The sequence below is a fragment of the Micromesistius poutassou genome (genome assembly GCF_964030765.1).
Source record: "Micromesistius poutassou genome assembly, chromosome: 20".
In the NCBI taxonomy this organism is placed as follows: domain Eukaryota; kingdom Metazoa; phylum Chordata; class Actinopteri; order Gadiformes; family Gadidae; genus Micromesistius; species Micromesistius poutassou.
In genome coordinates, this window is record NC_140290.1 from 8,307,768 (window position 1) to 8,322,469 (window position 14,702).

The following is a 14,702-nucleotide window of genomic DNA, read 5'->3' on the forward strand; positions in this document are numbered from 1 at the left end:
GGGCCACATTGACCAGCTCTGACGGGGGGATCCCGAGGCGTTCCCAGGCCAGTGTTGAGATATAATCTCTCCACCTAGTCCTGGGTCTTCCCCGGGGTCTCCTCCCCACTGGTCGTGCCTGGAACACCTCCCAAGGGAGGCGTCCAGTGGGCATCCTTACCAGATGCCCGAACCACCTCAACTGACTCCTTTCTAAGCAAAGGAGCAGCGGCTCTAATCCGAGTTCCTCCCGGATGACTGAACTTCTCACCCTATCCCTAAGGGAGAAGCCAGCCACCCTCCTGAGAAAACTCATCTTGGCCGCTTGTATCCGCAATCTCGTCCTTTCGGTCATCACCCAACCCTCATGACCATAGGTGAGGATAGGAACGAAGATCGACCGGTAGATCGAGAGCTTTGTCTTGCGGCTCAGCTCTCTTTTCGTCACAACAGTGCGGTAAAGCGAACGCAATACCGACCCCGCTGCTCCGATTCTCCGGCCAATCTCACGCTCCATCGTACCCTCACTCGCGAACAAGACCCCAAGGTACTTGAACTCCTTCACCTGGCTAAGGACTCATTTCCTACCCGGAGAAGGCAATCCACCGGTTTCCTGCTAAGAGTCATGGCCTCAGATTTAGTGGTGCTGATCCTCATCCCAGCCGCTGCACACTCGGCTGCCAGCCGATCCAGTGAGTGCTGAAGGTCACAGGCCGATGATGCCATCAGGACCACATCATCTGCAAAGAGCAGTGTTGAGATCCTCAGATCACCGAAGTGCAACCCCTCCCCACCATGACTACACCTCGATATCCTGTCCATGAATATCACAAACAGGATTGGTGACAAAGCGCAGCCCTGGCAGAGGCCAACACCCACCGGGAACGGAACTGACTGGCTGCCGAGAACACCAGACACAGCTCTCGCTTTGGGAGTACAGAGATTGGATGGCCCTGAGGAGTGAACCCCTTACCCCGTACTCCCGCAGCACCTCCCACAGTTTCTCCTGGGGGACCCGGTCATATGCCTTCTCCAAATCCACAAAACACATGTAGACCGGATGGGCATACTCCCAGGCCCCCTCCAGGATCCTTGCGAGAGTGAAGGGCTGGTCCGTAGTTCCACGTCCAGGGCGGAAACCGCATTGTTCCTCTTCAATCTGAGGTTCGACAATCGGCCAAACCCTCCTTTCCAGCACCTTAGAGTAGACTTTCCCAGGGAGGCTGAGAAGTGTGATACCCCGGTAATTGGCACACACTCTCTGGTCCCCCTTTTTGAACAGGGGAACCACCACCCCGGTTTGCCATTCCTTTGGCACTGTACCAGACTCCCACGCAATGTTGAATAGGCGTGTCAACCATGACAGCCCCTCAACACCCAGAGCTTTTAGCATTTTCGGTTCCTTTCCCCACAGTGAGGTGACGTTCCACGTCCCCAGAGCCAGCTTCTGCCGCTCGGGTCTGGTCCGTCGGGACCCCCGACTTTCACTGCCACCCATGTGGCAGCGCACTCGACCCCAGCGGGTCTCCCTGCAGGTGGTGGGCCCACAGGACGAAGAGGGAGGGGGTGCCACGTAGCTTTTTCGGGCTGTGCCCGGCCGGGCTCCGTGGCAAACCCGGCCACCAGGCGCTTGCCGGCGAGCCCTCCGTCTGGGCCTGGCTCCAGACGGGGGCCCCGGGCTTCCTCCGGGCAGGGTCTCTCTTCCTCTTTCTTGAATGTTCATTGGGGTCTTTGTGAACCATTCTTAGTCTGGCCCCTCACCTGAGACCACTCTGCCATGGGAGACCCTACCAGGAGCACATGGCTCCAGACAACACAGTCCTCAGGTTCACAGGGACATGCAAACCTCTCCACCACGATAAGGTGACGGTTCCAGGAGAGGCTAAGCTAACCATGGATAACACAAACAAAAGAAAAGTCCCAAAAGAATATAGTTTAATTCTGCGTGGACAGATTTGTTTGCTTTTACTGCCAACGATGCTGGCTTACCTGTATGCTAGAAATTGGCAAACAATAAAGACTTTTCCAGAACAAACAAACAGCATTTGCTAGGTACCCAGCCGGAGATGAACGAACGAAGAGCGGTTGCCGAAAGCTGATCAGAGCAAATGTGCTTTAAAGAAGGATAACATCTCCAAATTAAACTACTGCTAGTAGTTTTGTGGCAGCTCAGGAGATGGTAAGGCACGACAAGCTGTACACTGACGGAGAATTCATGAAATAAGCCTTCATTATTCTTCATTATGTTCACAAAATCAGAGATATGCCTCTCTCTTCAAAAACCGTCAAGGACAGAACCATTAAGATGGCAGCAAACATCACCCGTCAACAAATTGAGGACATTAATTTGGCTCCAGCATACTCAAGTGCCAGTGATGAGTCCAAATATTTAAAAGATATTGAGCAGACAGCCCTGTAATGCAGATATGTGAACTCTGATGAGCCACAGGAAGGAACTAGAAAATGCATTGTAGTTGTGTGCTGTAGTGCAGCGTTTCTTTGTAACCATCAGACGGATGCACGGCCATATGTGAAAGCAGCTATGTTTTTCTGTAAAACTGCAGAGCTACTGCTTGGGTATAAGGAAGTTAGTGATTAAGAGCTTAGGTTATGGATGCTGTTTTTGTGTTTTTGATCTGTTCTGTGTATGTGTGGGGACTTTTTTCTCAAGTTCAAGTAGTCCAGGTTAGGACCATTCAGGGTTTTGTGTAATGTTTAAATGGGGGTGGGACGGGTGCATTACTCAGGGCTGCGAACATTGAGTACAGAACAGAAGGAAGCCGAAGACTATCAAAATAAATTACCTTAGCAATGCAGGATACATTCAATAGAGAAAAGAATAGAGAGGTGAAATTTTGTAGCTGGAATGTAAATGGGGTTAAAGAACCGGTGAAAAGGGACATGGTTCTTGCCCTTTGAAAGGAAACTCAGCTGAAAAATGATGCTCACAATAAACTGAGGTGTAGATTGAAAAACTAAATATTTCACTGTTAGTTTTCCGTGAAGGCAAGAGGGGCGGCGATACTGGTCCCTAAGGGAGCTCCTTTTAGGCACCAAGCTACAATACAGGGTAATGCGAGATATGTTATGGTTATGGGGGAAATGCACTCAATTCCAATAGCATTATTAAACTAATATGGCCTGAATCATGATGATACAGAATTCATGTTTGCACATTACATTTACAATAATAAAAATAATACTTTTGTTTTAAATGTTATTATTTTTACGTATTTTAACATGCATTTAGTGGGAAAAAGTTGCTTGCTAATACATGCTTCAGTTGGGAATCAAACCCGGGCCTCACAGGGGGCAGGTAGAAATTCTATTACACTTGAACGTGCCATCTCTAACGAACTGGCCTCCTATCTTTCACATAACAACTTGCTTGACCCTCACCAGTCAGGCTTCAAGAAGGCACACTCCACTGAGACGGCTCTTCTCGCGGTGACTGAGTCCCTTCGTGCTGCCAGAGCCTTGTCCCTCTCATCGGTTCTCATTCTCCTCGACCTGTCCGCAGCATCTGACATGGTGAACCACCAGATCCTCCTTGCCACTCTCGCCAAACTTGGCATTGCTCACTTGGACTTACTGGTCACTGTCGAGAACATCACTGTATCTCCGTCTCCAACTGCCAGAAACCTTGGTGTGGTACTAGACAACCAGTTATGTTGCACTGCCAACATCACCACAGTGGCCTGATCCTGCAGATTTGCATTTTACAACATCCGCAGGATACGGCCCTTCCTCACAAGGGAAGCTTCTCAGCTTCTAGTCCAAGCGCTGGTCATCTCCCGCCTGGACTACTGCAACTCGCTCTTAGCTGGACTCCCGGTCTCTGCTATTAAACCTTTGCAGTGTATCCAGAACGCGCCAGCATGCCTCGTGTTTGTAATGATATCAACATGGTTTGGCAATTCAGTTATTAGACTGTCAGGCAGAGCATGCGCAGTAGGACTGGCGCGCTGCATGTTAACGGTAGTTCCGTGTTAAGTAAATGTAAGAGGGGAGTCAATGTTACCTTGTGTATCCTATGCTTCGTATACATAAAGCACTTCTCTTCAAGTTACCTACGGTGTGTTTATTGAAGAACCCAACATAAACATTACATGGTGTCAGAAGATGGACTTAGAGTACAGTTTTATTTTGAAAAGGAAAAAGTTGGAAAAGCCTAGCTAGCTAGCACGGGGAGCAGCTAAGAGCTACGCTAATAACCCAAGGAGAGGACACTGTTAGCCTATTTACTTTCCGGCAGAGAAAGAAGACACAACGACGCGAAGATGCAAGCATTACAACCACCACCAAACCTTCAGCTGACAGGGAATGTGGCGGAGAATTGGAGAAGATTTAAACAACGCTTTCTGTTGTACCTGACGGCGATCGGTGCGGACGAGAAGAGCGCTAAGATGAAGGCGTCAGTGTTCTTGCATGTTATGGGTGACGAAGCGCTGGAGGTATATAATAACTTTCAGTTCCAAGAGGACACGCACAAAATGGAATTGGATAAAATACTTGAGAAGTTTGAGGATTACTGTATCCCTAAAAGAAACGTGACATTTGAGAGACACAGATTTTTCACGTGTGTGCAGAAAACGGGAGAAACTGTTGATCAATATGTAACGGACCTGAGAAACCGAAGCAAGACGTGTGAGTTTGGAGAGCTGACTGACTCGTTGATAAAGGACAGACTTGTGTGCGGGATTCCAGATAATAGTCTAAGAGAGAGGCTATTAAGGGAACAAGATTTGGACCTAGAAAAAGCACTGAGAATGTGTAGAGCAGCGGAAACTGTGAAAACACAAGCGAAAGAGCTGTTTAGTGAAAGCTGCAACGTGGATGCTGTAAGAAGAGACGCAAACAGCAGTCAAGAAGAAGAGCACGGCTCCCGACGTCAATACACCAGTGCGCAGGGACGCACAGGGAAAGACATGCGATCGCTGTGGCACGCAGCATGCTCCCAGGAGATGTCCCGCATTTGGTAAAGTATGTCACAACTGTAACAAAAATAACCATTATGCACAGCAATGTAAAAACCAACAGAGCAAAGTTCATGCAGTGGATGAGAGTGACTCTGATGACTTTTATGTGGATGTGGTGACAGAACAGAACACAGTTAAAAAAGACTGGATGATGACACTGAAAGTAAATGACACACACATGGCATTGAAACTAGATACTGGAGCACAGGCAAATGTGATGTCAGAGGCAACATTCAACAAAATCAGCCCCAGACCTAAAGTGCAGGCAACAAAAGTGAAAGTACGTGGATATTCAGGAGCAGCAATACCTGTGAAAGGAAAATGCTTGGTGAAAGTGACACACAAGGACAGAGAACACACACTAGCATTCATTGTGGTTCACAGAGACGTGCAGGCCATATTAGGTTTAGCTGCTTGTGAGAGACTGAACCTAGTTAAGAGAGTGCTTGTGGTGGAAAGTGAAGGAGAAACAGTCTATGGTGACCTGATGGAAGAGTACAGTGACCTGTTTCAGGGTCTCGGGTGCCTTCCTGGAGAACACACAATCAGAGTGGATAAAAATGTGCCACCAGCTATCAATTCATGTCGAAAAGTGCCATTTGCTCTTCAAAAGCCACTGAAAACCGAGTTGGACAGAATGGAAAGCCTCAACGTGATCGAAAAGATTGATGAGCCAACTGACTGGGTGAGTTTGCTTGTTATTGTAGAAAAGAAAAATGGCAAGCCTAGAGTGTGTATGGATCCCAGAAACTTGAACAGAGCAATAAAAAGAGAACACTTCAAACTTCCCACAAGAGAAGAAATAATGTCACAGTTTGCAAATGCAAAGTACTTCAGCAAGCTAGATGCATCATCTGGATTTTGGCAAATGAAGCTGGACAACGAAAGTTCAAAACTGTGTACATTCAACAGCCCATTCGGTAGATATAGGTTTCTTCGGTTACCATTTGGCATAGCTTCAGCACCTGAGGTGTATCATAAGACAATACACATGATCTATGAACATCTGGAAGGAGTGGACACATCCATGGATGACATCATAGTATGGGGAAGTATGAAAGCTGAACACGATGAGAGGCTAAAACAAGTTCTCAAGGCAACAAGAACAGCAAACTTAAAGCTGAATAAAGAGAAATGCCAGCTTGGGGTGAAAGAACTGACATTTGTGGGGGACATCCTGAGCAGCGAGGGCATCAGACCAGATCCCAGGAAAGTGTCTGCAATAGAAAACATGCCAAAGCCACAATGTAAGAAGGACATACAGAGATTTAATGGCATGATAAACTACATGGGAAAGTTCATACCCAATCTCTCCGAACGCATGGCACCTCTGAGACAGCTGACTGAAAAGAAGACAGAATGGGAATGGAGTCATGAACATGAAAAGTCATGGAAAGAACTGAAGACACAGCTCACATTAGAACCAGTTCTGAGGTTCTATGATCCAGCGAAGCCCATAAAAATCTCATCAGATGCATCACAGAGTGGGCTCTGAGCTGTTCTTCTACAAAAATATGATGACTGGCAACCAATCACATATGCATCACGCTCAATGACAGACGCAGAGACGCGATATGCACAAATCGAGAAAGAACTGCTCAGCTTAACATATGCCTGTGAAAGATTTCACCAGTTTGTTTCAGGACAGAACATAAGCGTTGAAACTGACCATAAGCCGCTGATCGCATTGTTTCAAAAGCCACTCAATGACTGCCCACTGAGAATACAGAGGATGATGATCCGGCTGCAACGCTACTCGCTGGATGTAATGTATACCCCAGGCAAGCTGATGTACACAGCGGACACATTGTCAAGAGCAGTTGACCCACAGGAGCCAGCGCACACTAAGATGAGTGATGACGTGGATATTTATGTGAACATGATCACAAAGGCACTGCCAGTGGCGGACGCGAAAATGGAGCTCATAAGAACAGAGACAACCCGAGATGAAACACTAAAAGGCCTGTGTAAATTCATCACTGAGGGGTGGCCCAATGATAAGCAGGGTTGTTCACCTGAAATCACAGAATACTGGAACTGCAGGGCAGAACTGTCGGTGGTAGGAGACGTCATCTATAAAGGAAGCAAGATAGTCATCCTGAGGAGTCTGCGAAAGGAAATTCAAGAAAATACACGAAGGGCATCTTGGGATTGAAAAGAAAAGAGCACGTGAAGTGATGTACTGGCCTCGAATCAACCAAGATATGGCAAATGAGGTGGCAAACTGCACAACATGTTTGAGATATCATGCAAGCAATAGAGCTGAGCCACTTAAGCCGCACACAGTGCCTGACAGACCATATCAAAAGGTGGGCGCTGACCTATTTGTTTCTGCAGGGAAAGACTACATTGTGGTGATAGACTATTATTCCCTGTATCCAGAGGTCTGTGAACTACACACTAAAACAGCGGAGGCTGTTGTAACGTCTATGAAGGCCATATTCTCCAGACATGGCGTGCCAAGCGAAGTCTTCACAGACAATGGACCACAATTTTCTAGCGCCAGTTTTCTACGCTTTGCAGAAGAATGGAACTTTGTACACACAACGTCAAGTCCTCACTACCCGCAGTCTAATGGTTTGGCAGAAAAGTCGGTCCAGACTGTGAAGAGGTTGCTGTGTAAAGCAAAAGACAGCAGAGCTGACTTTTACCGAAGCCTGCTTGTGTACCGCACAACGCCACTAGAGTGCGGTATTTCACCAGCACAACTCCTAATGGGACGTGAGACGTGGGAACCTGCTGAAGACAAAGGAGGGGGGAAAAGTACAGAGGTTCAAGGAGCGGCAAAAGGCAAAACAGAAATTCTACAATGATAAAGGAACACAGAACCTACCTGAACTGCATACTGGTGATTATGTGAGGCTCAAAGATAAAACAAATACATGGGCACAGAAAGCGACTGTTCTAAATTAAGTGCATCCAAGGTCGTACACCATTCAAACAGAGGATGGAGCAGTGCTGAGACGGAACCGGCGACACATTATGGGACCAGCCGCAGCAGATCAAAGAGCTGATGCCGCTGCTGAACAACCTGGACACTCAGTTGCTGCAGAACAGCCTGTACACTCGGATAGCTCATCACCTGAGGCACTAGTTCCTGTGCAAGAACTGCCCTTCAAAAGAGTTTCCAGGGCTGTGAAGCCACCAGTGAGGCTTATTGAACAGGATGTGAGATATTTGCAGTTAAAAAAAAAAAAAAACAGTTAAGAAAGTTGTTTATATAAAAGAAGGAATGGAAAAGGAGTATTGTTGTAAAGTTATGAGTTTATACTTTCTCTGGAATATTCTAATGATCTAACAAATTGAAAATATTTAAATAAGTAACTGTTGCAGTTAATAATTACAGTTTATAAGAGTTAAAGAGAAGTATTGAAAAATGAAGTATGTGTTTTTATATATGTGTTACATTCTTATTTTAAGAAAGGGAGATGTAATGATATCAACATGGTTTGGCAATTCAGTTATTAGACTGTCAGGCAGAGCATGCGCAGTAGGACTGGCGCGCTGCATGTTAACGGTAGTTCCGTGTTAAGTCAATGTAAGAGGGGAGTCAATGTTACTTTGTGTATCCTATGCTTCGTATACATAAAGCACTTCTCTTCAAGTTACCTACGGTGTGTTTATTGAAGAACCCAACATGAACATTACAGTGTTCAGCCTACCTAAATTTTCCCATGTGACTCCCCTCTTCCGCCACCTCCACTGGCTCCCTGTAGTAGCCTGCATCAGATTCAAGATGATGGTACTGGCATACAAGGCGGTCGATGGAACTGCCCCTGCCTACCTCCAAGCCTTGGTCAAACCACACACCCCAGCTCGATCCCTCCGCTCTACCTCAGCTGGACGTCTGGTACCGCCATCACTAAGAGCAACCAAAGGTCGATCAGCTAAATCACAACTCTTCTCTATCTTGGGACCACAGTGGTGGAACAAGCGCAGAGTCGCTCACTAGTTTCCGCAAATGACTCAAAACCCACCTGTTCAGAGTTCACCTAGACTTTACATAGCCATTCAGTCCCTATGCACTATTGTTTGTTGTACGTCCTGGCCCTTAATGAACACACTTAATGCAGGTTGTATTCATTCATTGTACTTAATTGTGTAGCATGTACTTAATTGTGTTGCACATGCATGTTGTGTAGCATGTACTTAATTGTGTAGCATCTGCAGTAGCTAGCTATCACTGCTGTATACGGGGAATGGGGTTAGCCTGGCGATTGTTAGTACTTGCACTTGGTTCTATGAGTCGCTTTGGATAAAAGCGTCTGCTAAATGCCCTAAATGTAAATGTAAATGTATTATACCACTCCCCTTACAATGATTGCCAACCTTTGGCATATCATTGCATGGTCATGAAAATGTTTAGATTTAGTGTTTTTATGATGGTAACCTCATAATGACACACATGCATATGCCGCTTTGAATAATAAAATGTAACATTATCGATATTAGCGATTCTGATGTATTACTTGGTATCAGTTTTCTTACTGGCACCGATGCGACCTAGGAAAAAAAACACCTCACATCCAGATGAAATATGTTTGCAAATGTAACCATCTTGGTCATGTTTGCATTTATTAAAAGTTGGCTACTTGGTGTTTTATTACTTTTCCACAAATAAGGGAAGGACTCAAACAGGTTTGCATATTTTATTATTATTATTTTATTTCCAAGTTAGCCTACAACATGGTCCTTTGTTAAAAACAGAAAAAAAATGTAAATCATTTTCTTTTTTAAATTCTATAACTTCATAAATTCAATAAACTATAGGATATTAGTTATTTTATATATATATAAACTCTATACACTGTTATCTTCATTTTAGGGGGCGAATAGGTTTTGTGGCTCCAGATGCATTGTAGTTGGCAAAAAATGGCTCTCTTGATAGTGAAGGTTGCAGACCCCTAATATAGGTTGTCCAAAACAACCCATATGAACATTTTAGCCCCTTAATGTTCAAAACAAAAGCAATATGTCACGTATGTCAAGGTTCTGGCATCCATTTTGTTCTAGCCAAAACAAAATGGATTACATTTGTTTTAGTCTCAGTGGCAAATGTGACATTTCAAGATAGTTTCAGCACTTAAATGCCTTTTGATAACATTTCTAGTGACAAATGTGAATTTTATCAGAATTTCAGTTACAGTTTTTCACAATAGTTTAAACATTAATTTGAACATCAGACACAATGTGCACAACCTGAAACTCATGTACCAACTGCCAAACCAATTCTGCTGAACTCTAAGCACATTTTCTGCTTTAGGCTCAGATTCCCATTCCAAACCACACATTTTTCACAACACTACACACAATTCTCAATATCTTGCACACTCTTCCTGAATTCCCTCTCTTGGTGTTCACACAGAACACACTGCCAATCACATTTCTAAACTCCAAAGGCTGTTGTGCAATTAGCAATCTGCAATTTGCTATAGAAGGGTCACAGAAGAAAGACATGACACTAGATAAGTATAGACATTGAGTAGTATCGCTCTATGAGAATGTTGATAATGGTGATGATGATGAACATCATTATTCTCATTATGGTTATCATTAGGATATTATCCATCTTATGGTGGAAATGTACTGGATATAAGTATTGACCCTTATGGATATGTATGTATGTATATATGTAGGTAAGTGTATGCATGTATATGTAAACACAATGTATGTATGACATTTGTTTGTTACTCTTAAGAATGTGAGAAGGGGGACTTGATATAAGCTGAAGCGTCTGCCCCTATTTGGTTAGCATACTGATTAAGCATTCATATAGTGTTTTCCATTCATACTATAGTGTTTTCCATTCTGCACACCAGTGTTCAATGGGTGATTAGAAGTAGTTTGTCATTTGAAAAGAAAATACAATTTAGTGAAGAGTTAACACTGTTTTGAGGGCAGAGTGTGCTTTTGCAAAAGAAGTGTAGGATTTTGAATTTTGTGTGTGAGTTTTGAAATTTGTGTTTAGAGTTTTGAGAAAGTGAGGTAGTCTATCAGGAAATGTGAAGCAATTGTGAAAAACTGTAATGAAGCATGTAGGTAGCCTAGGTCTACGCAAGCTTATAGGGAAAGAGGGAGGGTCTTAGAAGTATACAAATACATAATTAGACACACAGAATAGTGACACTGTATTTGGATCCATAGCTTTTAGTGTAACATTTTGTTATTCCCAAGCTGCCTAATAGCGGACTCCTAAGGACATCAAATTAACTGGTAGCAATTGTGTTGTTGGTGGTGCGATTTACTATCAGTGTGATGAATCTTATGCCCCCCTCCACACCACACACACACACACACACACACACACACACACACACACACACACACACACACACACACACACACACACACACACATTCTAATCTGTGAAAAATACATGTTTTTAATTGTATCTCTTCTCTATTGTTTAAGTGTTAACAAACACCAGTACTACTCCTGCCACAATGTTGACAACGGAAAATGAAACAGTAGCTAACCATGGGAGGCTAAAGGGGATCATCATGTCTCGATATCGGTCCAGATATGCCCTCATCTTCCTTATCCTCGCACTCTCTGGTGTCATGTTCCTGCTGCGTAACATTCTCACTCTGGAGGTTAGTGTTGCATCAGTCATTTTGTTTGTTTGTGATAAAGTAACATTTTGTTTAATACAACATTGTAAAATTCCCTAGTGAATCGGTGAGCATAGGTGAAATTGTAGTATTTATTATCCTTGATAATATTGTTTATTACAACTTGCTGCTTGGCCTTCCTGAAGAAACTTGAAATATACCTTAATGATAATACATCTATAAATTTATATTGGACTATTGAAGGCACTCACTCACTTGCATACTGAGTTTTTGGGGGGATATCACACCTCCTCCTCTACCAGTGTGCAGCACCCACCTGGGTGATGCACGGCCACAAGTATGCGCCATCAACCTCACCAAACAGTGGCTATCACAGTGGAGAGGTGAGGCTATCACAATGACAAAGATGATATATATTTTTTCCGGCGTGTGTAAACTTTGCGAGCAGGCACCAACCAAAATGATATAATCCCGGCCCTCACTCACGGCAGATACACCGATTTGTCATGTGTCCGCACCTCTGAAAGTTTTATGCCCAACAAACAGTGTGCAAAGTGCCGGGCCACAGCCAACATGACCGGAAAACGGCGAATATAAAGTCTGTTTAATGCCACTGTCAGCTTCACTTTAAACCAAACCTCTCTTCTCGTCAATATGTTTGCAGCACCAGAACTGCAGCAACACAGCCTTCACCCAGAAGGGGCCCCTCCCTTTGTACCAAACCCACACCTTCTGCAGCCACCTGGGCCTGGAGCCCACCCCCGACGAAGCCCTGGAAGATTACTACCTCCTCAAAGCCATCGCCTGGCCCAAGCTCCCCGCCCGCCCCGCCCCTGCGCCCCTCAACCTGACCAGCGACCCTGTTCACAGCCTGTTCACCATCCTGCCCTCAATGGACCTGAGGGAGTGGCATGTTGGGGACCAGCTGGAGGCCCTGGTCCAGATGCACGACTTCCAGGGCAGTCCCAAGCGCCACGGCGGGGACTTCCTGGTGGCCCGGTTGCACTCCCCGGAGCTGCAGGCTGGGGTGGCGGGCAAGGTAGTGGATCACCTCAATGGCTCCTACTCAGCACTGTTTCCCCTGCTGTGGGGGGGCGAGGCCCAGGTGCAGATCACCATGGTGCACTCCAGTGAGGCCGTGGCCGTGCTGCAGCGGCTCCGGGAGCAGCGGCCAAACCGGGTCTTCTTCCAGAGTCTGTTCCGCTCTGGCAAGCTGTCCGAGACCACCACGTGCATCCCGTGCCTGCCACCTGATTCCCCACAGAAACCACTGTGCAACTACACAAACCTCCACACAGGGGAGCCCTGGTACTGCTTGAAGCCTAAGCTGCTGAGCTGTGACACCAGGATCACCCACGCCATGGGAGGCTATGAGAAGCCCCTCTTCACCAACAAAGAAGCTCTGCTCTTTCAGAGGTCTGGCACTGTATGATGCTTTTCTCGTTCATGTCATTTATAACTTTGGAAATGTGTTTTATATATATGTTTTATTACTCACAGCCGTATAAACATCAAAGTTATCATCCATGCGTCAGGACCTGATCGGATCAACGTGCTTCCTCAGAAGATAGGTACACAGTCATTGCTGCTACAGTTTATGGAGGAGGTTGCTTATGTGGTGGTGGTGCCCAGTTGTATGTATTTCATCTTTTGACATTAGTGTCATATTTATATTCCAGATGGACTAGAAAACAGCACCATCAAAGCAGAGCCAGTCAAGTACACCCCTTCTGGCTATTACTACCAAGGCACTTGGAGGTCCTTCGGTGGAACTTCTGTTCGCCAGTTTAACGACTCCTCGTCCATCACGCAGTGCCTGACTGGCAAGGTGATCCACATGTACGGAGACTCCACGATGAGGCAGTGGTTTGAGTACCTCAGCGCTTTCATACCAGGTGAGCACTGACACCTTATCTCTCTGTGCGCACGATGCTCTGACCCTTATTCATGTCCTTATTCATGTTAATTTCCAATGTGTTCTTTCGATCTCTCATTCAAATCAGATTTCAACCTGCACCGTTCAAGGAAGGTGGGGCCCTTAATGGCAGTGGACAATAAAAACAACATCCTGATGAACTACCGCTGTCACGGTCCGCCCATCAGAATTGCCCCCGTCAGCACCAGCGAGCTACGCTACGTTGCCAATGAGCTGGACGGCCTGGCCGGAGGCCCCGACACCGTGGTGGTCTTCAGCATCTGGGCCCACTTCACATCCTTCCCCTTGGAGGTCTACATACGCCGCATGCGGCACATTCGCCAGGCGCTGGTACGGCTCCTGGACCGGGGCCCCGGAACCCTTGTGGTGATTCGCTCAGCTAACTTTGTGGCAATGAACCCAGGGATGAGCATGCACAGCAGCGACTGGTTCTCGCTGCAGATTGACAAGGTTCTCAGGACCATGTTCATGGGCCTGGGTGTTGTGTTTGTGGATGCCTGGGAGATGACTTTAGCCCATCAAAGCCCCCACAACATACACCCGCCCCCGCCCATTATCAAGAACATGGTGAATCTCATCCTGTCTCATGTGTGTCCTCACAAGAAGAAGAGGAGCTAATGGCAAAGAAAGAAGGTGGGGGAAGTAGTGGATTCAGATACATGTGATTGAGGAGCAGGTAGGTGTTAAGCACCTTGCTCAAGGATGCCTACAGGCAGACTCAGGACATGGGAGATTGAACCCAGTATCTATCGACACCCTAGCCACACAGTTTGGCCCCCCAACCGAATGAGCATCATTTGGTCTTTTCTAGTATCAATATTTCAATATATAAATTGTAAGATCTTTAACCATCATCGCTTTATGTTGGGGTCATTTCAAAGTAAACATGACTGTGTCCACAATCAAGGACAGATGTGTATCACCCAGTACCACTACCCTGGTTTTGAATGTCCTTTGTGGTGGCGGTGTAATTGTGTTGGTGTAATTTTGAATTGTTTCAGACACCGTCACTGAGACATCATGTTAATTGGTTATGTATTTGTTTCTTAGGATCCTGAGGATCCCATTTGTTTTATTTATTTAATTTATTGCATTTTCTTGCTCATTATTTTGTTTATATTATTTTACATATGTTCAATAAATAAAAAAATAAAAAAGACGGCTTCTGTTCGTCCCCCATTCAAATTTGTGAAATTGTAATGTAGAAATGCGAGTAAACAATACATAGCCTACACA

General features: G+C 45.5%; 1 protein-coding gene across 1 annotated transcript in view; it reads left to right on the forward strand.

The window, feature by feature from the left end:
* Nucleotides 1–14,419, forward strand: part of LOC311365475 (NXPE family member 3-like) — a 42,273-nt gene extending 27,854 nt beyond the window's left edge. Inside the window, exons 3-7 of the mRNA XM_084485022.1 lie at nucleotides 11,370–11,551; nucleotides 12,195–12,946; nucleotides 13,031–13,101; nucleotides 13,210–13,425; nucleotides 13,534–14,419. Of these exons, the coding sequence (XP_084341148.1) occupies nucleotides 11,370–11,551; nucleotides 12,195–12,946; nucleotides 13,031–13,101; nucleotides 13,210–13,425; nucleotides 13,534–14,084 (1,772 nt within the window). The 3' untranslated portion in view covers nucleotides 14,085–14,419. The remainder of the gene's footprint in view (nucleotides 1–11,369; nucleotides 11,552–12,194; nucleotides 12,947–13,030; nucleotides 13,102–13,209; nucleotides 13,426–13,533) is intronic.
* Nucleotides 14,420–14,702: the final 283 nt, after the last annotated feature.